The 23,309-nt window shown below is 42.3% G+C and overlaps 1 protein-coding gene across 1 annotated transcript; it reads left to right on the forward strand.

The window, feature by feature from the left end:
- The first annotated feature begins 21,232 nt into the window (after nt 1-21,232).
- SLC18A3 (solute carrier family 18 member A3) lies at nt 21,233-22,864 on the forward strand. Its single transcript, XM_036769502.1, has one exon. The coding sequence runs from the start codon at nt 21,233-21,235 to the stop codon at nt 22,862-22,864; it is 1,632 nt and encodes a 543-aa protein (XP_036625397.1).
- Nucleotides 22,865-23,309: the final 445 nt, after the last annotated feature.

Here is a 23,309-nt window from a genome sequence, read left to right on the forward strand (position 1 = left end):
AATAAATGAAGAACAGTGATCCCAAATTAAGGAGCATTATGTTGATTCTCATGGGAGTTTACACTTTCTGGTTGGTTGGGGTATTTTGGCACTTTCCATTGTCATCACAGAAAACTGTCCCATGTCAAGAATAAGGAACTTCCACAGGAATGGGGAATTTTACCTAGTGAGCCACACTCAAGGCATAGAGGTACATGATCTCTAACTATTGTAATAGATCTAGGAATCAAATTTGAGTGTGCTTTGACACAACAATTAGTGCAGAGTTGAACACTGTGAAGGAGAATGATGATGGTAGCTAGGATAACAAGGGCCCATTTAATTACGTGACAAAAATGCCACCCCCTTGAAACCTGGAAAATAACAAAGAAAACTAGGAAGAGGGATTCTACCAGGAGCCACTGTCTTGTGCATGTGTTTTGTATATGTCTCTTTTCTTTATATTCATCCAACCATGACGCCAAATTTCTAGTAATCTTTTTTTTCCTGTTAAACTCATGAAATGATTAAACACTGAAACTGATGATATCTAAGTAGGCTATCCCACTAGTTCTATGCAGTCAGAGGGAAAGGAGGCAAAGGTGTCTCTTGTACAACTGAAAAAGTGCCCCAGGATAATCAGCTCTCATGGCATTGCTAGAGTCTGTTAGTATGTTCCAGAGGTCATTCTGTTATTGGAGGTTAAGGGTCATGTAGGTATAAATCCGAGGCAGTCCTGCAGTGCTGTGGAAAATTCTCATGTTATACAAATGAGGGACTCTGCTTTATTTGTGAACTATGGCCCCAACTACAGTCCTCCAAAGGCAATGGATAACATAACTATATCATAAGACAGCAACAAGGGTGTTTGGGAGAAATCATAATGAGAAGAAAGAAAATAAGTATTGCAACTGATAAAGTGTATAGCAACCACTTCCCCATGCTAGTCAATTTTTCAGAATTAGAAACCTTCCAAGTTAGTTAGGCCAGAGAGGGCAATGGGTCATGATATTCGAATCAAGAAAGCAAGATGAGAAAAGGCAAGCTGTGGGCCTGGTTCTATTCTGGCAATTCTACATATGACGACTCCAAAAATTATGAAATCAACAATGAACATCAAGGGAAAAAGTAGCCATTCACCTATAACTTTCTGTCCTTTTATACTTTCAGAAGAATATATTTTGGTATGGAGGACTGCTTGAGACAGCAATAACATTAGGCAACCCACGGCTATCATATATTGTCAGTGCAAGGAGTGTCAGCAAGGAGTATCAGTGTTAGGGGCAGGTTTTACACATGAACAGTGTGGCCAACAGTCCTTGTTTCCAATCTTGATTGCAGTTGGAGTAGTCAGAATCACTTGGAAAGGACCTTTCCAGGAAAGCTAAGTCCCACTGGTTCATTGGAAATTCTTGATGTAAAAGTCCAAAAGTCCAGTTTGTAAGGCAGCTACCTGTACTATGGAGTTCTTTCAACCTGCTTTGTAATTCTCACATGTAGGAAGCAACAGATGTGCATTTCTGGAACAAGCCTTATGGTTCTGATTTTACTAATAGAATTATAAAGAAGAATGTCAAGTTAAGAACACATAATTCAACTGAAACTACAGAGAACTTCAATTTTTATCATGAGGGTCTGAATTGGAAAATGAGGTTTTTTTTCTCCTAGAATTCTAAAATAGACACTTCAAATAGGAAAATAATTTCATCCTCTTCACAATTATTAATGTTATTTTCATGTAAAATCCTTAATCCTCTTTTGAAAGCTATGTTACATCTCCCTGTAGTTCCCCGCCTTAGGAAGAAAATGTCCTCATATTATTGTAAAAGAATGAGATATTTCAAGAATTTAATCTTAGAAACATAAATATCTAAGTATTAGCAAGGCTAGGAAATCATCAAAGTCAGATTGAGAAAAGTAACATTTATCATACTTGCATCTTCCATATTTTATCATGTCCATTTTTGCATGAAACATTCCATTGATATCTCTTTCTTGAAATGATTTCTTGTCTTTTCCAGTCTATTGTTTTCTTCTATTTCTTCACATTGCTCACTTAAGAAAACCTTCTTATCTACCCCTTCTATTCTCTGGAATTTTGCATTCAGTTGGATATATCTCTCCCTTTTTCTTTTACTTTTCTTTTTTTTTCTCTCCTCAAGCTATTTGTAAAGCCTCATCAGATGCCATTTTGCTTTCTTGCTCTTCTTTTAATCTGGGATTTTTTTTTGTTGCTTCTTCCTTACAATATTGTGAACCTCTGTCCATAGTTTTTCGGGCACTCCATCTACCAGATCTAATCCCTTAAATCTATTCATCACTTCCCCTTTCTATTCATAAGGGATGTTAGGTCATACCTATATACTCTGATGGTTTTCCTTACTTTCTTCAACTTAAATCCAAATTTTGCAAGAAGAAGCTCATGATCTGAGCCACAGTCACCTCCAGGTCTTGTTTTAACTGACCGCATAGAGCTTCTCCACCTTTGGCCGCAAAGTATATAATCAATCTGATTTTGATACTGACTGTCTGGTGATATCCACGTGTAGAGCCACCTTTTGGACTGTTGAAAGAGAGTCCTTGCCATGCCAGCAAGTTATCTTGATGAAACTCTCTTAGTCTCTGCTTTGTACTCAAAGGCCAAACTTGCCTGTTATTCCAATTATCTTTTGATTTCCTGCATTAGCATTCCAATCCCCTGTAATGAATCTTTTGTAATGACATCTTTTTTGGATGTTATTTCTAGCAGTTATTGTAGGTCTTCATAGAACTGATCAACTTTGGCCTCTTCAGCATCAGTGGTCAGAGCATAGATTTGTATTCCTGTGATGTTGAATGATTTACCTTGGATTTTAACAAATATTCTGTCATTTTGAGATTATACCCTAGTTGACTTATACTAATACACAAATTCTTTGCTGCTTAAAAAGACTATTATATTAATTTCACTAGCTCTTTGATAGTGAAGCAGATTGCTATCCTTTCTGAGGTACAATTAGATTTTATGAAATGCTCAAGAATGATCTGTATTAACCTAATTTCATTTTACCAAATGTCTATTTGTTTTAACATCCAAGAAAATGAGGCAAGGGACATCCTGAAATAATTCACAAATTTTTTTTGCTCTCTCAAAACTTTTACATTTATACCAATATTTGTAAGCCATATGCTCCTTTTAATTTTATCTTTTGTAATATGACTACCCTCCACACAATCTGAGTACCCTCTTGACTCCCATACGCTCCTATAATGCTATGTTCTTATTCAACGCTATCTTCAATAATTCTTATACTAACATAGCCTTATTTCTATTGCAATTCAATTTTGAACTGATTTCACTTTCACTAATTTCAGCACAAATTTACATTTTTTAATTTACCTAAACAATTAATTTAAAATACAGTGGTATTATTAAATTGTAATTACTTTTCAATAGCTTCATTTCCCACAGCACAAGTCTATCACAATCATATGCCACAGCTTGTTCAGTCATTCCCTAATATCAATTTCCAGTTCTTTGCCACCAAAAAATAATATATTATAAGTGTTTTTGAACAGATAGGTCCTTTTCCCTTTTTTTTTTTTGATGTCTTTGGGATACAGACCTAGTAGTGGTATTGCTGGGTCAAAGGGTGTGCGCAGTTTAAAGCCTTTTGGGCTTAGTTCCAAATTGTTCTCCAGAATGGTTGGACAAGTTCACAACTCCGCCAACAATTCATTAGTGTACCCATTTTTCCCTCACCTCCCTCCATCATTTGTCATTTCTGATAGGTATGAGGTTGTACCTCAGAAGTGTTTTAATTTGCCTTTCTCTAATCAATAGTGATTTAGAGCATTTTTTTTCCTATGACTATAGATACCTCTAATTTCTTCTTCTGAAAATTGCCTGTTTATATCCTTTGACCATTTATTAATTGGGGACTGGATCTTATTTTTATAAATCTGACTCAGGTTTATACTCAGTGTGTGTGTGTGTGTGTGTGTGTGTGTGTGTGTGTGTGTGTGCACGCCTACACGTGCATTTGAGAAATGAGGCCTTTATGAGAGAAACTTGCTATAAATTTTTTTGATATTACTTCGTTGTCTATGGTACCTTTTATCATGTAGTTTCCCTGATTATCTCTTTTAACTAGGTCTATTTTTGCTTTTGCTTTGTCTGGGATTGTTACTGCCACCCCTACCTTTTGTACTTCAGCTAAAGCATATTACATTCTACTCCAGCCCTCTATTTTAATTCTGTGTTTTTCTATTTCAAGTGTGTCTCTTGTAAACAACATGTTGTTGGATTCTTGTTTTTAATTCATTCTGCTATACATTTCCATTTTATGCATACACTCATTCCATTCACATTGACAGTTATGATTACTAACTGTGTATTTCCCTCCATCCCTTTTCCTTCTGCTCCTTTCTCTCTCTTTTCATCCAGTCCCTTGTCAAAAGTCTACTTTGTTTCTAACAACTGCCTCCCTTTCATCATCCCTCTCCCTTTCTGTGATGTCCTTCCCCTCCCATTTCTCTGAGTAATTTACATTTCTATGCACAACTGAGTGTGTGTGTGTGTGTGTGCATTCCCTCTTTGAACCAATCCCAATGAGAGTAAGGTTTGAGCATTCCCACACACCCTTATTTCCTCCTCCACTATAAAAGTTCTTCCTTATACACCTCTTTTATGTGAGAAAATTTTCCCCATTTTACCTCTCCCTTCCACCTTCTCCCAATGCATCCCTCTGACTCACCCCTTCATTTTTTTGTTTTTGGAGATCATTCCAATATAATTGACTCACATTCATACTCTTTGTCTATGTAAACTCCCTTTAACTGCCCTAATAAAGTTCTTAGGAGTTACATGTAGCATCTTCCCATATAGAAATGTGAACAGTTTATTATTATTCTTTCATGTTTACTTTTTATGTTTCTCTTGAGTCCTATGTTTGAATGTCAGATTTTCAATTCAGCTCTGGTCTTTTCATCAGGAATGCTTGAAAGTCCTATTTCACTAAATGTCATTTCCCCCTTGGAGAATTGTACTCAGTTTTGCTGGGCAGGTTATTCTTGATTGTAATCCTAGCTCCCTTGCTTTCCAGGATATCATATTCCAAGCTTTTCACCTCTTTAATGTGGAAGATGCTTAATCTTATGTGATCCTGACTGTAGTGTCACAATATTTGAATTGCTTCTTTCTGGATGCTTGAAGTATTTTTTTTCCCTGAAAGTTCTGGAATTTGGCTTTAATATTTCTGGGTGTTTTCATCTTGGGATCTCTTTCAGGAAGTGATTAATGGATTTTTTCAATTTCTACTTTACCCTCTAAATCTAAGATATCAGAGCAGTTTTCCTTGACAATTTCTTAAAGTATGGTGCCTGGGTTTTTTCTTTGATTGTAGCTTTCAAGTAGACTGATAATTCTTAAATTATCTCTCTCGACCTTTTTTTCTAGGTCAGTTATTTTTCTGATGAGATACTTCACATTTTTCTTCTATTTTTTTGCATTCTTTTGACTTTGTTTGGTTGTTTCTTGATGTCTTGTGGAGTCATTAGCTTCCATTTGCCAAATGCTTATTTTTAAGGAATTATTTTCTTCAGTGAGTTTTTGAAGATTTTTTTATTTTCCATTTGGCCTATTCTGGTTTTTTTTTAAGGAGTTCTTTTCTTCAGTGAATTTTTGTGCCTCTTTTATAATTAGGCTAATTTTGATTTTTAAGGTGTTATTTTCTTTAGTATTTTTTCGTTCCTCTTTTACGAAGATGTTAATTTTTTCCATAATTTTCTTACATCACTCATATCTTTTCCCAATTTTTCCTCTCCACTCTTATTTCTTTCTTTAACTCTTCAAGCAATTCTTGCTGGCCTTGAGTCCAATTTGCATTTTCCTTTGAAATTGTATTTGTAGTTCTTTTCACATTGTTGTCTTCTTCTGAGTTTATGTCTTGGTCTTCCCTGCCCCCATAGTAGCATTTTATGGTCAAATCTTTTTTTGTGTGTGTTTGGTCATTTTTCTAGCCTACTTTTTGATTTTGAATTTTATGTTAAAGTCAGGTTCTGCTCACCTGGAGGTGGGGAGGCACTGTCCCAAGCTTCAGTCTTTTTGTGTTGCTGTTTTCAGAGCTAGTTCTGGGGGGGTGGGTCTGTAAGTTTTTGGTGTTTCCAAGGTGGTGTGATCCTGGGAGAGGTCTGGTCACTGCTCTCCTGGACTGTGTTCCGGTCTTTACCCAGGAGGCATCCCTGCTCTCCTGCAGTCACAAGTGCTAGAGCTCCTCTTTGCCTTGGAACTATGACCAGGGCTCCTACTCCCTTGTGACCAACTCCCAGTGCTCCTTTCCACCCTAGAACTGTGCCCTAGATCTGCATATAGGAAATAGAGTTGTTCATAGGTGCCAGCTATACCCAGAAGGTCCCCTGTAATCTCCTTCTTACAAGTTGTCTGACCCCCTTACTCTCTCTGGGCTGAGAGCTCCGAAAGCTACTGCCACTGTGGCCATTGTGGCCCCTGTCACATGTGTGGGCTCCTCCCTGGTGCCACAGTCTTCTCCTGCTGACCTCCTAAGTTGTCTTAGACCAGAAAAATGTCTCACTCTAACCTTTTATGGGCTCTGCTGTTCCAAAATTTTCTTTCAGGCATTATTTTAAAGTTGTTTTCAGGGGAATGTTGAAAGAATTCAGTTGGATTGCTTCACATCCACCACCCTGGCACCACCCTTGCTTTTTTTTTTTAAGAATATAATAAATTAAACTTGTACCGTAGAAAGCTGTCCTGCCTGTCTACATTTCTTTTCTAAACTTCTTTTTGCTTTCTTTTTGCACTCTTTTTTTTTAAAAGAAAATGCTTCAATGATTTTATTTTCTCTTTCCTTTCATTTTCTTTTTAACATTTTGAATGACCTGTTCTTGATCAAACCATGCTGGTCTTTTGTAATAACAGCTTCTCTTTCTAAGTAATTAGTATTCAAACCTTCCCTTTTGAAAATGACAAGGAAATAAATTTTCTGACAACTACTTTGATCTTCTAGGTCCAAGAATTAACACAATAATATGACTTTATATTTGCACAGACTCTATGTCATAGACCATTGTGATTTTTTTCCCCTACTTAATAATATTTTGTTTTTCCAATTACATGTAAAGATAGTTTTTGACATTCATTTTTATAAGATTTCGAGTTCCAAATTTTTCTCCCTCTCTCCCCTCCCCCCTCCCCAAGAGAGCAAGCAATCTGATATAGGTTGTACATGTACACGTTAAACATATTTCCACATTAGTCATGTTGTAAAAGAAGAATCAGAACAAAAGGGGACAGCCAAGAGAAAGAAAAAAACAAAAAAGTGAAAATAATATGCTTCAATCTGCATTAGGATTCCATAGTTCTTTCTCTGGATGTGAACAGCATTTTCCATCATGAGTCTTTTGGAATTGTCTTAGGTCATTGCATTGCTGAGAAGAGCTAATTCTATCAAAGTTGGTCATCAGACAACGTTGTTATTATTGTGTGCAATGTTTTCCTGGTTCTGTTCCCTTCACTCAGCATCAGTTCATGCAAGTCTTTCCAGGTTTTTCTGAAGTCTGTCTACTCATCATTTCTTATAGAACAATAGTGTTCTATTACATTCATATGCCACAACTTGTTCAGCCATTTTCCAATTGATGGGCATCCCCTCAATTTCCAATTCTCTGCTACCACAAAAAGAGCTGCTATGAATATTTTTTGTAAATTGAGGTCCTTTTCTCTTTTTATGATCTCTTTGGAATACAGACCTAGTAGTGGATTGCCAGATCAAAGGGTAGAACATTGTGATTTTCAAAAATACTTCTACACACATTGTCTTATTTGATCCTGGCAATGACCTTGTGAGGTAGACAGGGTGAGGCTTTTCTTAGTTTGGGGGTTTTTATTCTTTTAGAGATGAAGAAATTGAGACCAAAAGGTTAATAAATGATTTGTTTCTGGTTCTACATCTTACAAGAATAACAATCAGGACTAGAACTCAGTCTCAGTACTCTTTCACAAGACCTGCATTCCAAACATCAAGACAACGCACATGCTGCCTTCTGTGTCCTAGAGATGTCATCTGATGAACTTGTGTGTGAACTTGGGTACCACTGAATAATCACTTTGAGTTTCTACTGCCAGTGACACAGAAATGTCAGCAAAGGGAGAGGTGTGGTTAGTAGGCCATCGTGTCTTTCTGGCTATCTTCCTAGTCTCACTTTTCTAGGAATGCCATCTGTCGAGAGCCCACATTTAGTCATGGACAAATATGGCATAGTCTATTTATTTTAAGGACAAAATAATTTTTAAATGGGAAAACTAGATGAAATTCAGTGGTGCTAGGCCCAGGGGGCTTCCAGTGGCTTTATGCTCAGAAAGGTTTAATTTGGGAGAAAAATATTAGACATAAACATTTACCTCTTTAGAGACTGCCTGTTTCCTCTGGTGCTGGAATCCAAATAGGTTTATTTTCTTTTATTGCAAATTAGGACTGCTTAATGTCAAGTCCTCCCTCCAACACCTGATACCAGATCCATTAGGGAGACATAGAAATAATAAATTAGAGACTTGGTGTGGAGGAATAAAAAGAACCCTGTATTTTAAGCCAGAAGATTGAGGTTGCATCCTAGCTTGGCCATTTACTAGCAGTGACCAGTCACTTGAATACTCAGGGCTTCAGTTTCCTTATCTGTAAAATGAGCAGTTAAACTACAGGTTGTCTCTAAGGTCTCTTTCAGCATTAATATCCTGTGATTCTGTATACAGCCCCACTGAACATACTATGTTGCTGAATGCCAATTAGATTCTTCATGAAACCCCAACCATTTCAAGATTCAAGGGCCATATATTTCAATGAAATTACAAATGGTAATATCTAGAAACTAATGCTGCCTTCCCTATTATAATTTAAACATATTAGGAACAAGGATTGCTTCATTTTTTGTACTTTATATCCCCAGCACCTGGCCTAGGTACTGGAAATAGCAACAAGTATTCATTAAGTGCCTAACACATAGTAGGAACCTAATAAATTCTTGTTGATTGATTATAGCCATCTCAAAAATAATGCAGCCTCTCTCTCCTGTCTCTCTTTCTCTTCCCTTCACCTCCCTTCCTTCCCCCTTCCTCTCCTCCTTCTTTCTCTCTGTTCTTCTACCTCTGTTTCTCTCTCCCACCTCCTTCCCTTTCTGGTCTTTCTCCCTTCTTCTCTTGCCCTGTCTCCTTCCTCTCTCTCTCTCTCTCTCTCTCTCTCTCTCTCTCTCTCTCTCTCTCTGTCTCTCTCTTTCTCTATCTCTATCTCTCTCTGTCTCTTTCTCTCTCTCCCTCTGTCTCTGTCTCTCTCTGTCTGTCTCCATTTCTCTGTCTCTCTCTGTCTCTCTCTGTTTCTCTCTGTCTTTCTCTCTCTCTCTCTCTTTCTCTATCTCTGTCTCTCTGTCTGTCTATCTCCCTCTCTCTCTCTCTCTCTCTCTCTCTCTCTCTCTCTCTCTCTCACACACACACACACACACACACACACACACACACACACACACACCCTATCCTAAGCTCTGCTGACACAGCCTGATAAGGACTCCCTCCACATTAACTGCCTAGTTTTTGCCCTCATTCTCATCCCCACACACCTTTTGTTTGTCCAGGGCCATAGGGATGCCTTCTCTCTGGCAACTGGGAAGTAATTTTTTGTTTGTTTTATTTTGTTGAGTGTTTTCTTTTTGAACACAGTAAGGAAATGTATAAATAGAGCAAAAGCAAAGCATATCCTCCCAAAAGAATTAAGCAAAGTAATACACAAAAAATAATTGTGACTGATGGTACAGGGCACCATACACATTTGTAGTTTATCGTTTGTTCAAGAAGCCTGTATGCTTTAAATTGAACAAGGTTTTTAGCCAATGCTGTCCATCACGTTTAACCTGTGTTCTGCTGCCACTTAATGTTGTCTTCAGTACCTAACATAGCATGTATATTATTCTTTTAAATCTGCTTTCTTCCCTTGGCATCATTCCATGTAAGTAGATGATGATCATTTGTCATGTGAAATCCAGTATTCATATGAAGCTGATTTCATAGGGCTCATCATGACCTGTGGCAGCACATTTAAAAGATGAGTGAGGAAGGAAGTTCTTCATTCTGAGACCACCAAACAGAGAACATCATCTCTCTGTTGCCCTGTTGGCATGAGAACAAAGAAGAGGAAGCCAACCCCCACTTTTCCGGTGGGACCAGATCCTGCTTGCTAGTACATTCTCTCTTGAATATTGTTAGACAACTTCCTACTAATGACAGGAGCTGACATTTTTATCATATGCTGTAATTTACAAAGCTCTTTACTTATGTGATCTCATTTGATCCTGACAGATGAAGAAGGTAGTGCCTATGTTATTATCCCTATGTTATATATAGGAGGAAATTGAGAGAGAAATTGTGACTCCCTCAGTGAGCAGCATATGTGGAATCCAAAGGCAGATCTGGCTCTAAAGCCATAGCTCCTTCCACTAAACCTCAGCTGCCTAGAGTCCTTATGGCTGAAGGGGTGAATGATATTTCTCTGCAGTGATATCATCTATACCGAGTTCAATGAAGGCAATGTCTCTTTAGTGAGATGGAAGGGAAGGACAGACTAGTTAGAATAAGCAAGAACCAAGTATTTACTAAATTCCAGACACTGTGCTAAGCACTTTACAAATATTGCCTCAATCAATGCTCACGATAACCTTAGAAGGTAGATGCTATTATCCCAATTTTATAATTGAGAAAACTGAGGCAGACAGAGGTTACTTGCCCACAGTCACACAGTTAGTGTCAGAGGCCAGATTTGAACACCTGCTAGTATCTTCCTAAATAAAGACCTTTCAATTTACCTAGTTAGCCCCATTCGTAGGATAGAACCCATCAGAGATCAAAGGACCCCTGCCCTTATTATTATGGGCTATGATCCACTTGGAGAAGAGAATCATCTTCTTCAATCCAAAAAGTTACAGAATTCCCATTATAGAATCGCAGAGAATCTCAGATTTGAAAGAGGACTCAGAAGCCACCTAGTTTCACCTATAGAGTGCTCAGGGAGGACTAGCACCTCTGGTGTGAGGGCCCTTTCAGAGCTGCTTGTCCACCTTCATCCAATTCTCACCTGTGGCTCCAAGAAACTGTAGCATGTGCAGTGGCCACACCCTGGTAAACTGTCTCAGAAGACGGGCTAACCCAGATTGAGGGTAACTGACAGGCTTCAGAGGCCTTGGTGAGGTAGGGGGATGTCTGCTCCAAGCTTGTGAAGACTTCCCCAGAGGAATAGGCAGATGAAAACAATTTGTTTCAACGGCTATGAAGCAGACGCTGTGGAGCCCTTAAAGCTTAGTCAGACGTTGAAGATGCCAAGGTCATCCACGGCATCCTAGAGCATCACCAGTAATCCTGCCTTTGTCTTGCCACTAGATTTCAATGACTCATGAAGAGAGAGTGAGGCTGACAACTTTGTGCAACTCTGCCTCACTTAAATCCAATTCACGAGCAAGTCAAGATATCCTCCCACGATGCCACTGGTGCTCTTCAGAAATGAAGGACAAACAACAAGTTCAACCCATATATAAACTCGAACCCACTTTACAACTTTACTTGACAAATGGTCATCTAATTTTTGTTAGAAGACCTTTAATGAAGACCCCTAATTGTTAGGGAGCTTGTGCTTACATCAAGCTGAAATGTGCCTCTTATTTCTTCTAATTCTGCCCTTTGGAACCAAACACAACAATCTAATCCCTCTTCCACATAACAGCCCTAGAAATACTGAACATGGCTATTATGTCCTTACAAGTCTTCTCTTCCTTAGTCGAAATATCCCAAGTTTCTTCAAGTAATTAGCATTTGACACAAGTTCTAGAATATTTATCACCCTGGTTGCCTTCCACTTGGCACTTACCATCTTAACAATATAATTCCTAAAATAAGGCTCCTATAACTGGACACAATATTCTAGTTGTGATCTAAACAGGTACAACAGGGGTATTACTTCTTCGTACTGTATACTATAACTCTCTTACTTAAGTCTAAATCATGCCATAAACACATCATCCTTGGGGTGCTCTTAGTTTTACCTCCCAGTCAGTGTGAGAGAGGGTTGAGATCTTGTCTCAACTGGGTAAACTTGACAACTCACTATATCAGTGCCGGAAGTTGAAACTAAGACAATGGTCCAATATGGTGCCCATACTATGATGGCCCATATACTAGGAGATCTGTAGGACAATTCAACCTCTGTGGCAACAACAAAATAGGTGAAGGTCATGGGTTTTAGATTGATTGGCAGGGTCTCACTCATATTTATTCTATTAGTCTCCTACTTCTAATATCACAGGAAATGTAGGTTTCTTTCTTACCAAGCAAGAATTGGTTAGTAAGGCCCAGATAAATATAGCATATGACATATAATGAAAGGCTCCAGACATATGACTTTCGCTTCCCCCTTAGCACAAGATTTTAGAAAAAGGTAAGGAGAGAGGGTTATCTAGAGCAGAGACCATTTGTCACAAAGGAACCTTATAAAACTAAAAAAATACCCCCTCTCTAAAAAAAAGAGGGTTTTTTTCCAGACTACAAAGCCTAACTGTAATAACTTCTAGCCCACATTTCTCCATGTCCTCCACACAGATAATGCGTAAGACTGTCCAATTTTGCTAAAATCTAAGTAAATTATATCAACAACATTCCCCAGATCAGTCAAGTAACACCGTCAAAAAAAAGGAAATGAGCTTAGCATGATCTGCTTTTGATGAAGTCGCTCTAGCCCTTTGGTGATCACTGCTTCCTTTTCAAGATATTCACTAACTATCCCTTTAATGTGCTCCAGAATCTTGCCAGGAAATGCATAAGTCACTCAATGTCCTTTTCTGAAAATCAGGAAAACATTTTTCCTTCTCCAGTCCTCTCCTGTGCTCTGTGATCTTTGTAATATGTAATAATTTATGTACTGCTTTATTATTTGCACAGCACTTTATATGTATTTATCTCATTTGAATCCTATTTTATAGATGAGCAAACTGAGTCTTAGAGATGGTTTGTCCAGGGTAACACAACTAGTAAGGGTCTGAGGCAAGAATTGCATTCAGATCTGTCTTGACTTTAGGTCCAATACTCTGTCCACTGCCCCAACAAGCTGCATCAAAGATCATTCCACAATCCGATGTTTTTGTCCTTTCAGTAACCTAAGATGTCATTTACCTGGGCCTCGTGACTCGAACTCATCAAGGGTAGCTAGTACTTTCTTGCTATATCCCTCCTTATCTCATGTAGTCTTCTTAGTCAATTTTATTCTGCCTCTTCTAATCTAGAAATTATTTTTCTCGGAACAGAAGCAGAAACAAAACCAAAACAGAAAAAAGTTGAGCATTTCTCTCCATCACCTGTTATCATCAACTCACCCGCCCCAAGCAGCAGCCCTATCCCTTCTTAGATCTAACTCATTTTGTCCCATATATCTTTTAAAATTAAAAAAAAATTGTTGTAGTTAGCTTTTCTCCCAAGCCTCAGATCATTTCTGATGTAAGTACTTCTGATGCTACCTTAACAGAATCATGGCAGAATTTTGTATTCATCTCCCTTTATGTGCCTTGCCTCCCAACTTTCGTACATACCTTTTTTAAATCAAAGTTGGTCAATGATTCCTTTGTACATTCCCATTGGAAGCAGGAAGCACTGTCTTGGTGAGAGAGTTCCCATCCCTAACTTTCCCTAGCTTGACCTAGCACAGGAACTAGGATTGGCAAGGAGAGTAGCAACGGGTTCGTTATTTATAGGACAATGCTTATTATGTGAATTCATGTGTAGCCATTAATAATGTACATTGAACTCAAGGTACCCATTCATGTAATATAATATGTATGCCTACTATGTACATCGTTTTTAATATGTTGTTGCCATTTAAAGTTGGCTTCATTAATTTAAATAGCATAATTGCATATGTGTTCTCTCGAATTGCTTTTTTTCAACCTGTCATTCTACTTTTTGAAATCTCTAGTTGACAGCCAGGTACTCAATAAATATTTATCAAGCACTTATTATGTGCCAGGCACTATGCTGAGTGCTGGGGATACAAAGTAAGGCAAATGACAGTCCTTGCCCTCAAGGAGATTACACTCTAACGGAGGAGACAACATACAAATATGTACAAATAAGCTATGTACAACATAAATAGGAAATACCTGACAGAGAGGAGGCACTAGAATTAAGAGGGACTGACAGAAAGCTTCTCTTCATGGAAACCCCCAATCATACTTTCTATAACTCTCCACCATCTTGGGCTTAATCTTTCCCTAACAAAACAATTTTAACCTTTCTTCCATTTGACAGCTTGCCAAATGTCATGACAGACACTCCATCACCCACCACTTTTGGACAAGCTGTCCACTGTATCTGGAGAGAAGAGGAATCAGGTGTAGACCAAGAGAGGTCTTTTAGCAAAATTCTTAAGAATAATTATGAACTCTGAAAGTAAAAATCCCTAAGGGGAAAACAAGTCCATTGTTTTATGTTCAGTGTGGAAATTTTCTCCTTAACTGACCTCTTAATATTTTCTGGCAATTTGTGTTGTAGGATTTTAGTGGTTATTCCCTCTTAAAAATATAATCAGGAGAGCAACAAAACAAGCCACACCAAGGGCCTAGACAATCTTATTTCTGTCTGGGTAGAAGCTGGTTTCTTTAGAGCCATTAGGGGCACTGTCATATGTAGTGATGGGGTCACAGAAAAATAAAGATTTTACTGTCTTGTCTTACTGCCAGCTCAGCTTCCTTGCCTTTATGTCTCTGTCAGTTTCATGCCCATAACTATAAATCCTTATTTCTTTTGTAGTTCTCCTCTTCAGTGGGATTTCCTTTTGTTAACATTCCTAAAGGAAATTTGGAGGAAATCTAGCTTACTTCTGGAGACAGCAGTGAGAACTTCACTGATGCTACAGTATTATACTCACCCGCCCCTTCCAATGTGAAGCGGAGTGGCTAGTAAGAGGGTAAGGATCAGAAAAAGCTTGGAACCAACTCAATCATGAGACAGGCTGTAGGTCCACACATATTCACCCCATTACATTCAATAAACCTGTATTAAAGCACCTCCAATATGCCAACACAATGCTAGATACTGGGAGTTGTTAAGCTGTAACTTTTCAGTTGTGTCCAACTCTCCATGTCCCCCTTTGGGGTTTTCTTGGCAGAGATGATGAACTCTGAGGGTGGATTAAGACACTTTGACAGAAGGGGTTGGGGTGGGGGAGGGAAATATGGCCAATCTGAGAATTTATTTTACTCGACAATGCATGTTTATAACGAAGAATTGTGGTTTTTCTTTATTTTAGGCAGGTGGTAAGGGGAGACAAAAAGGAGAAAAGGCAATTTTTTATTAAACAAAATAAAATTTAATTTTAAAAGATTCAATTATTTGAATTGATAATGATGAAGATGATGATGGTAGATATGACTCACCAATCAACCATTAAGTATACAAAGAGTATCTGATATGTACTATAGACCTATTCAGAGATTCAAGTGAAAAAGAAATGACCTATGTCCTCAAGAAGCTTAAAATTTGCTTTAGGAAACAGGAATAAATGCAAAAATTAAAAGGGACTGCAAGGCAATATATAACACAGGAAGTAATTAGATATTAATAATAAGGCTTTAGCCCTTTATCCTTAAGGAAATTAATTGTCTGTCAATGCCTTACCCCAGTCCTAGATATGATTGCTAAAAGTTATACTTTGTTCTAAGCCTCCTGCCTCCTGGCAAGTAACATTAGCTTCAGGTAACAAATATTAATTTGTGGTTCAATTGAATATATTATTATTACGTATTTAATGCAACAATATAAATATTACAAATATATTATAAACAGTACATGTATATCACATGTATAAATACTGCATTATAATGCAATAATATAAATAATTACATATAATGTTATAAATATATAACCATTTTGCAGTTAAGGTGATCCAGGCTGAGGGGGAGCTATTACTTGGTCAAGGTCAGAGCTGTTAAGTTGGGCTCCTACCTCCTAGCATCATGCTTTTTTTTCACATTGCCCCTCCAAGTGCCAAGGAGGGAAATGTCGCAAAGCACCTGAGTAGGCTGCCAGCTACAGAAGTGAGGGATGGGGAGGTCTTCTTTTCCAGACTGTTGCACTTATGTTATTGGAGTGGTTCAGCACCAACAAGGGGAGCTGCTGCTGTCTTTAGCCCTGATTCAGTGCTTTCCATCACCTCATCCCCGGTGCATCTCTTTCAGGCCAGGGCTGGGAGCCAACTTTCCAATGACCTCACTGTTGCTGGCTAGCCAGGCAAGTGCATAGAATAACAATACCCATCTAACCAGAAAGTACCACCTTGCCAGCTTGCCCTTCCTTCTTTCCCAGGGCAGGGGCTTGAGAGCTTGGAGATGATGGTCCTAACCAGGGAAGTAAGGCAAGGAGGTAGGAAAGTGATATAGTAGATAGAGTGCTAGACTTGGCAAGAGAAAGACCTAAGTTCAAATCCTACCTCAGACACTCACTACCTGTGTGATCTAGGTAAGCCACTCAACTTCTCTCAGGGTCAGTTTCTTCATCTGTAAAGTGGAGATAATAATAGCATCTACCTCACAGAGTTATTATGAGGAACAAATAAGATAACATACATAAAGTTCTGTAAACTACAAAGTGTAACATAAATGCTAGCTATTAGGGTCGTTGTTGTGGAGCTTTATCTGCCCTATACCTTTTTATAAAATTTGAGAGCTAGTATCTAATGGTGTTCCAAACCCCTCTGGCCAAGGAAGAAAAAAATGAGACAGTCTAAAGTGTAAAAACAGTCTCCCTTAACAGTCTTCTTTCTTTTCCCAAGAAGGAGAACCTCAAGCAAAAACAATTTGGTCTATCAAGTCTAGCAAGAATTTTATTATGCATAATAATGCAGTTACAGAATCATTGAACTTTCCAATTGAAAGATACCTTGAGAATAAAAAAAAATTAAAAATTAAAAATTTTAAAATGGGAAATGATCTTTTTTTATTATACTATGTTATAGAAATTCTTGTTTTATCCTGCAAATTTAAAATAAAATAAATACATGGAAAAGAAAAAGAAGGGGCCTTAGGGATCATCCAGCCCAGCTTCTTCCAAAAGAAAGTCCACAAGTATATATGGAACTCCTCCTTACTTAGCCCTGCTTGGGGTGTCACCAGGAATATAACAACTTACAAGACCTTCCTACCTCACAGGGCTGTGGTGAGGAAAGCAATTTGGAAACTTTCAAGTGCTCTCTGAATGTGACTTTGTTATTATTGCTAGATATTGTCCTTGCTCCCAAGGAGCTTACAGCCTCCTAGGAGAAGAAACTAAATGAATAGGGATCCCAGCTCTTTTACTTCATTAACTACTATATGACCTGGATCTGGTCACTCAATTTGGCTCTGCTTCAGTTGCCTCATCTGCAGAATGGGGAGGGGATAGAAGAGATCCTCTATAAGTCTTAGATCCTATGAAATTAAACATCTTCTAGTTTTGTGTCCATGAACAAATCACTTAGAGAGATTGGCTTCTTTGCTTCCTTTATATAAAAAAAGGATAAGAATAATGTCACTCATGGCCATGAATATCAAATGAGATAATGCAGGAAAATGCTCCACAATCCTTAAAATGCGATCTAAATGCCAGCTATTATTCTGATATGTCAAATAAGAAAGAGCATGTTGTGCTAGAGAGGATAGATCTTGGAGTCAGGGATCCACTTCTGGGGTTCATGTCCTACCTCTGACATATACTTGCCTCTCCCTTTTAGAATTCCTAGTTAACTTCAACATTAAGCACAAGAGACACCAACTATATTGGCCCACTTGGTGTTCCTCACATAGGGTAAGACCAATCTCCCATTTCTTCCTTTGCACTGACTAATTCTCAGGCCTGGAGTGTTGTTCCTACTCACCTCCACAGACTGGCTTCCCTGGCTTCCTTCAAGGCTAAGCTAAAAATCCCACCTTTGCAAGAGGCCTTTGCAGGTCTGCTCTTCTCCTCCCCCAGCCCACCCCCCCCCCCAGCTGAGATGAACTTCTATTTACTCTATCTGTCTGTCTGTCTATCCATCTCTTGTATGTAAAGTTACATTATCTTCCCCATTAGAATATGAGCTCCATGAAGGCAGGGACTAACACGTGTTCTTGCCTTTTTTTTATATACCCGGTGCTCTGCATAGCGATTGGCATATGGTAAGTATTTAATAAATGCCTGACTAATGTGAGACTTTCCTGATAGAATCCCACCCAGTGTCTCCCCCGCCCCAAATCAGCTTGTATCTATTTTGGATATTGTAAGCTCCTCCAAGGCAGAGACTGGTTTCACTTCTGTGTTTTCATCCCCGGTGGTTAGCACGGTCCCTGGCACGCTGCAGTTGTTTAATAATGCATGTGGATTGTTTGGCTGTGTGACCATAGGCAAGTCACTTAACCTCTGAATACACCAGGCAATTCGAAAACTATAAATTACAGACAAGTTGCCGATCTAAATCGGTGGAGAAAGTTTCCACGCTGGGAGTTCCCTTAAAGGTCTGGACTTGAGTTCCCACCTCTCGCCTCGCCACCCTCATTTCATGTTGAATGAGTTGTGTGCGCAGGCAGTGAAAAGGGGAGTGAATTTAGAGGAAACTGGGCGGCTCAGAGAAAGCGTCACAAAAGTGCTCCTTGTTAATAGTGTGAAACAAAGACTTGATGAAACTAACCCAAAGCTGTGCTCTTCTCACAGCCCTGGAGCTCCAGACCCCCGGACTACTGTACTAGGATGTTTGGATTATCAATTCTCGAAAGAATTCGTTTTGGTTCCCTGGAGATGTGCCCTTTCTAGAGACCCAGACATCCCAGCCTTCACTCCCTGGACCCTCGGTCAATGAGACACCTGAGATGTCACACTGCTCCCGGTCCTGGCCCTAATGCCAGGCGGAGAGAGTAGGGGTGGTAAAGCTTGAATGGAAAGGGTCAGGTGAACAGGGGCTACAGAGGTGTCCAGTTCAGACCCAGAGAGGGTTGGGGTATTGAGGAGAGGGCTGGTTTGGTCATTATCTGTTGACTGAACAAACGCGCGATCATACACATGTATTTCCAGACTCACAGTTTGGGGGAAAGCCGAATAGCCCCTCCAGGATCTCAGTAGTGGTACAGCTCGTCCTGCCTGGCCACCACAGCCTGTTGCCAAAGGCCCTCCCACCGCTCCGACCAACCTAGACGGAAACTACGTCCAGACACCGAAGGTGTCGGTGTCCAATGAAACTCGCAGCTCAGAAACCCTAGGCGATCGGTTGTGGAGTGGAGGGCACAGGCTAAATTCGGTCTCTTCAAGGACTAACGGTTAGGGCCACGGATCAGTCTCCACCCGCTCTACGTTCTTTTGTCCGAGATGCTGGATATCCATATAGATATAAACACAGCTCGGGACCACTTGGCGCTCCTAGGGGGATATGGGCAGGTGTCTAGAGGATGACATCTCGGCCCACTAGAGGTCAACCTCCCCTAAGCTACCAATTCCGTTAACCAATCTCTCAGGACCCTCGTCCCTTCACCAGCTGTAGCAGTAACCAGACTCCACCAGGTCCCACTGGGCAGGAAGAAAAATTGGGAGTTGCTGACCTCTATGTCTCCAGGCCACCCGGTCGGGGTCTAAGCTTACGGTCAGTCAGTCAACAAGCATTTATTAAGAGCTTACTATGTGCCAGATACTGGCGTCACAAACAAAGGCAAAAACATTACTATCCTTGCCCTCCTGGAGCTCACATTCTGATGCACATTCTGACAACATGAAAAAACCATGTACATACTTGACAATGCATGTTTGTAATAGAGACTATAATACATACGTACCATCTATAATACATATATACATGCCATCTATATAATACATGTATACATACCATCTATAATACATGTATATAGTATAGACACTCGAAATGGAAGGTCATTTTAGAAAGAAGGCACTATAGCATTGAGTAGGGTGGAGAATAGGGACCAGGAAAGGCCTTCTATAGAAAGTGGGATTTGAGCTGAGTCTTGAGCAAGTCAGGGAAGCCAGTATTGAAAAGGTGCGGAGCATATGGTATCATTCAGGCTACGGCCAGGACCAGGAGCCTGAGACCAAGTCACTTTCTCTTCCAAAAGCCACTCCACTGGTCTCAGGTCCCCTTTGTGAAGCCCTGAAGCCAATCCAGGCTTCCTCCCTCACCCTCTTCCCCAGTCTGGAGGGACTCCCCTATGGGTATCGCAGGGGCAAGCAGAAAGAAGTCCAGTCTTCCCTTTGAAACAAATGCTTCCTTCCTGCCTTCCCTTCCCTCCTGCCTTTCCCCTACCCAGCTTAAAATCCCAAGGAGAGAGGATGGGAGGAGGGGCCAGGCCGAGGGCGGGGTGGGAGGGTAGGGGGAGGGGAGAGGGTGGAGGAGGGTTTCTCTCCTCTTGGCCCTCCATTGGCTCTGGCCCCTACATGTGCCGCATTAGAATGAACAGACGCAAGCAGACCCGGGCACCACTCGGGGACCGGAACTCACCGCGTCACAGCCCCAAGTGGAAGCCAAAAAAAAAAAAGAGAGAGAGAGAGAGACAGAGACAGAGACAGACAGAGATGGGGGAGGGGAAGAGCAAAATGGAAAAGGGAGGGGGGCAGAGGGGAGGGGGGAATTGCTAAGTGAGAGTTAAGAAACAAGAAGCATGCAACTCGGTCTGTGCCCAGGGCAACAAAAGCCGGCTCCGCGCTGCTTGGTGGAGGGCAGAGCGCACAGGGTCTCTGTCCCTGCCAGAGATGCGCCCGTGGCGGTAGAGCTCACAGCTCCCTGGGGCCCCCTGAGCCGCAGGGGCGGTGGCAGCACTGAGAGCCAAGCGCTGCGCTCTACCCGAGGGGCTCGGTCCTGAGACGGCCCCCTCGCTGTGGGGGAGGAGGGGGCCGAGGAGAGGCGAGGCGAGGCGAGGCGAAGCGAGTTGGACTCGAGCATCCTTTCTTCAGGGTAGAGGCTTTGGGCGGCGCACCAAGAAAGCTGGGGTCCGTGCGCTCCCCTGGACTATCTGGACATCGCCCACCTAGGGGGCACGGAGCCTGCCCCAACTGCCGGCTGAGACTCCGAGGCTACAGCTTGGCGGAGAGCGGAACGGTCCCGCGGGGGAGGCCAGAGGGGGGGCCAGGCCGGACGCTTCTGCATCTCCCTCTCCCCATGTCCTGTGAGTCTCGGGCTCCTGGGAGCTGAAGCATCCGCAGGGGGTCCTCAGAGGGAGGAGGGGGAGGATGGCGGCTCCCGCGGGGCTGGCCAAAGCGGCCGCGGGGAAACTGTCCGAAGCGGTGGGCGAGCGCACCCGGCGCCTGGGCTCGGCGCTGCAGGAGACACACCGGCAACGCCGGCTGATCCTCGTCATCGTCTGCGTGGCGCTCTTTCTGGACAACATGCTCTACATGGTCATCGTACCCATCGTGCCCGTCTACATCGCTGGCATGCACAAGGGGAGCGAAGAGGACCTGCCGGACCACCACCGCCAGCTGCTGCCCACGGGCAACGCCAGCGAGCCCGCCAACGCCACCAGCGCCCCGACGCCTCCGCCGAAGTCCAGCCTCAAGCCCACTTACCCGACAGAGAGCGAGGACATGAAGATTGGCGTGCTATTCGCCTCCAAGGCGATCCTGCAGCTGCTGGTGAACCCCCTGAGCGGGCCCTTCATAGACCGTGTGGGCTACGACGCGCCCCTGCTCATCGGCCTGGGCGTCATGTTCGCGTCTACAGTCATGTTTGCCTTCGCAGAGGACTACGCTACCCTGTTCGCCGCTCGCAGCCTGCAAGGGCTCGGTTCGGCCTTTGCAGACACGTCGAGCATTGCCATGATTGCGGACAAATACCCGGAGGAACCCGAACGCAGCCGGGCCCTGGGCGTGGCCCTCGCCTTCATCAGTTTCGGCAGCTTAGTAGCGCCCCCCTTCGGCGGCATCCTTTACCAGTTCGCAGGGAAGAGGTACCCTTTCCTGGTTCTGGCTGTGGTCTCGCTGCTGGACGGGTTCCTCCTCATGCTGGTGGCCAAGCCTTTCTCCTTCAAGGCGCGGGAAAACTTGCCTGTGGGCACGCCCATCCACCGGCTCATGCTGGACCCTTACATCGCCGTGGTGGCCGGGGCGCTGACTACCTGCAACATTCCTCTGGCTTTTCTGGAGCCTACCATCGCCAACTGGATGAAGGAGAGCATGGGGGCATCAGAGTGGGAGATGGGACTCACCTGGCTCCCAGCCTTCTTTCCGCACGTCCTGGGCGTCTATCTCACAGTCAAGCTGGCTGCGCGCTACCCCCACCTGCAATGGTTCTATGGTGCCCTGGGGCTGGTGGTCATCGGAGCCAGTTCATGCACGGTGCCGGCCTGCCACAACTTCGGCCAGCTGGTGGTGCCCCTGTGCGGGATCTGCTTTGGCATCGCGCTCGTAGACACCGCGCTGCTTCCCACCCTTGCCTTCCTGGTGGATGTGCGACACGTCTCCGTCTATGGTAGCGTCTACGCCATCGCAGACATCTCCTACTCCGTAGCTTACGCCCTTGGGCCCATTGTGGCCAGCCAGATCGTACACACTCTCGGTTTCCCACAGCTCAACCTGGGCATGGGCCTAGCTAACTTGCTCTACGCACCGGTCCTTCTGCTCCTTCGCAATGTCTGCTATATGACGCCTTCCCGTTCCGAGCAGGACGTACTTCTGGACGAGTCACCCAAGGGCCTCTACGACACTATCCGCCTGGAGGAGCGGTTAGGCAAAGACAAGCCTCGCCACGGCCTGCCCCCCGAAGGGGAGGCTTCCCTGGGATGGGAGGGGGAAGGCGCCACCCAGGACCGTCCCAGGGCGTTGTCCGGGGAAGAGTCCTCGGACTACGACTACGAGTACAATTAAAAGTATTTGGGAGGAGCATAGGAGGGAAAGCCCTTTAAACCCCCTGTTCCTCCGCCTCCTCATTTTCTTAGAAACTTGGTACATCAAGGGTTAAACTAAAGAAAATCGACCCATATAACACTGTCTAGGCTAGGTGCGTGGTGCTGGAAGGGCCTCATAGCCTTGTCTGTACAATGTGTCTCCCTCTCTCCACTCTTAAGACTTGTTCCCAATGTATTCAGCTTCCCTCCCGTTCTCTTTGTAATCCTTGTTGTCTCCCTCCCTTCCCCTTAGCTCCGCTCTCACAGTTGTTACCCAGTCCCATTTTTCTCCCCCCCCCCCCACCCCCATTCCCACGCCCGCAACCGCGTCCCAATAACTGATCAGACCGGCAGTTTGGGACTAGCTCGGGGAACGATCTCCTCCTTGTAGTTTGGAGACGCAATTCCTGCTCGGTCTTCCGGAC

Source organism: Trichosurus vulpecula, chromosome 8 (assembly GCF_011100635.1).
Source record: "Trichosurus vulpecula isolate mTriVul1 chromosome 8, mTriVul1.pri, whole genome shotgun sequence".
Taxonomy (NCBI): Eukaryota; Metazoa; Chordata; class Mammalia; order Diprotodontia; family Phalangeridae; genus Trichosurus; species Trichosurus vulpecula.

Coding starts and splice junctions, on each gene's coding strand:
- SLC18A3 (XM_036769502.1), top strand. CDS start 21,233: ATGGCGGCTCCCGCGGGGCTGGCCAAAGCGGCCGCGGGGAAACTGTCC.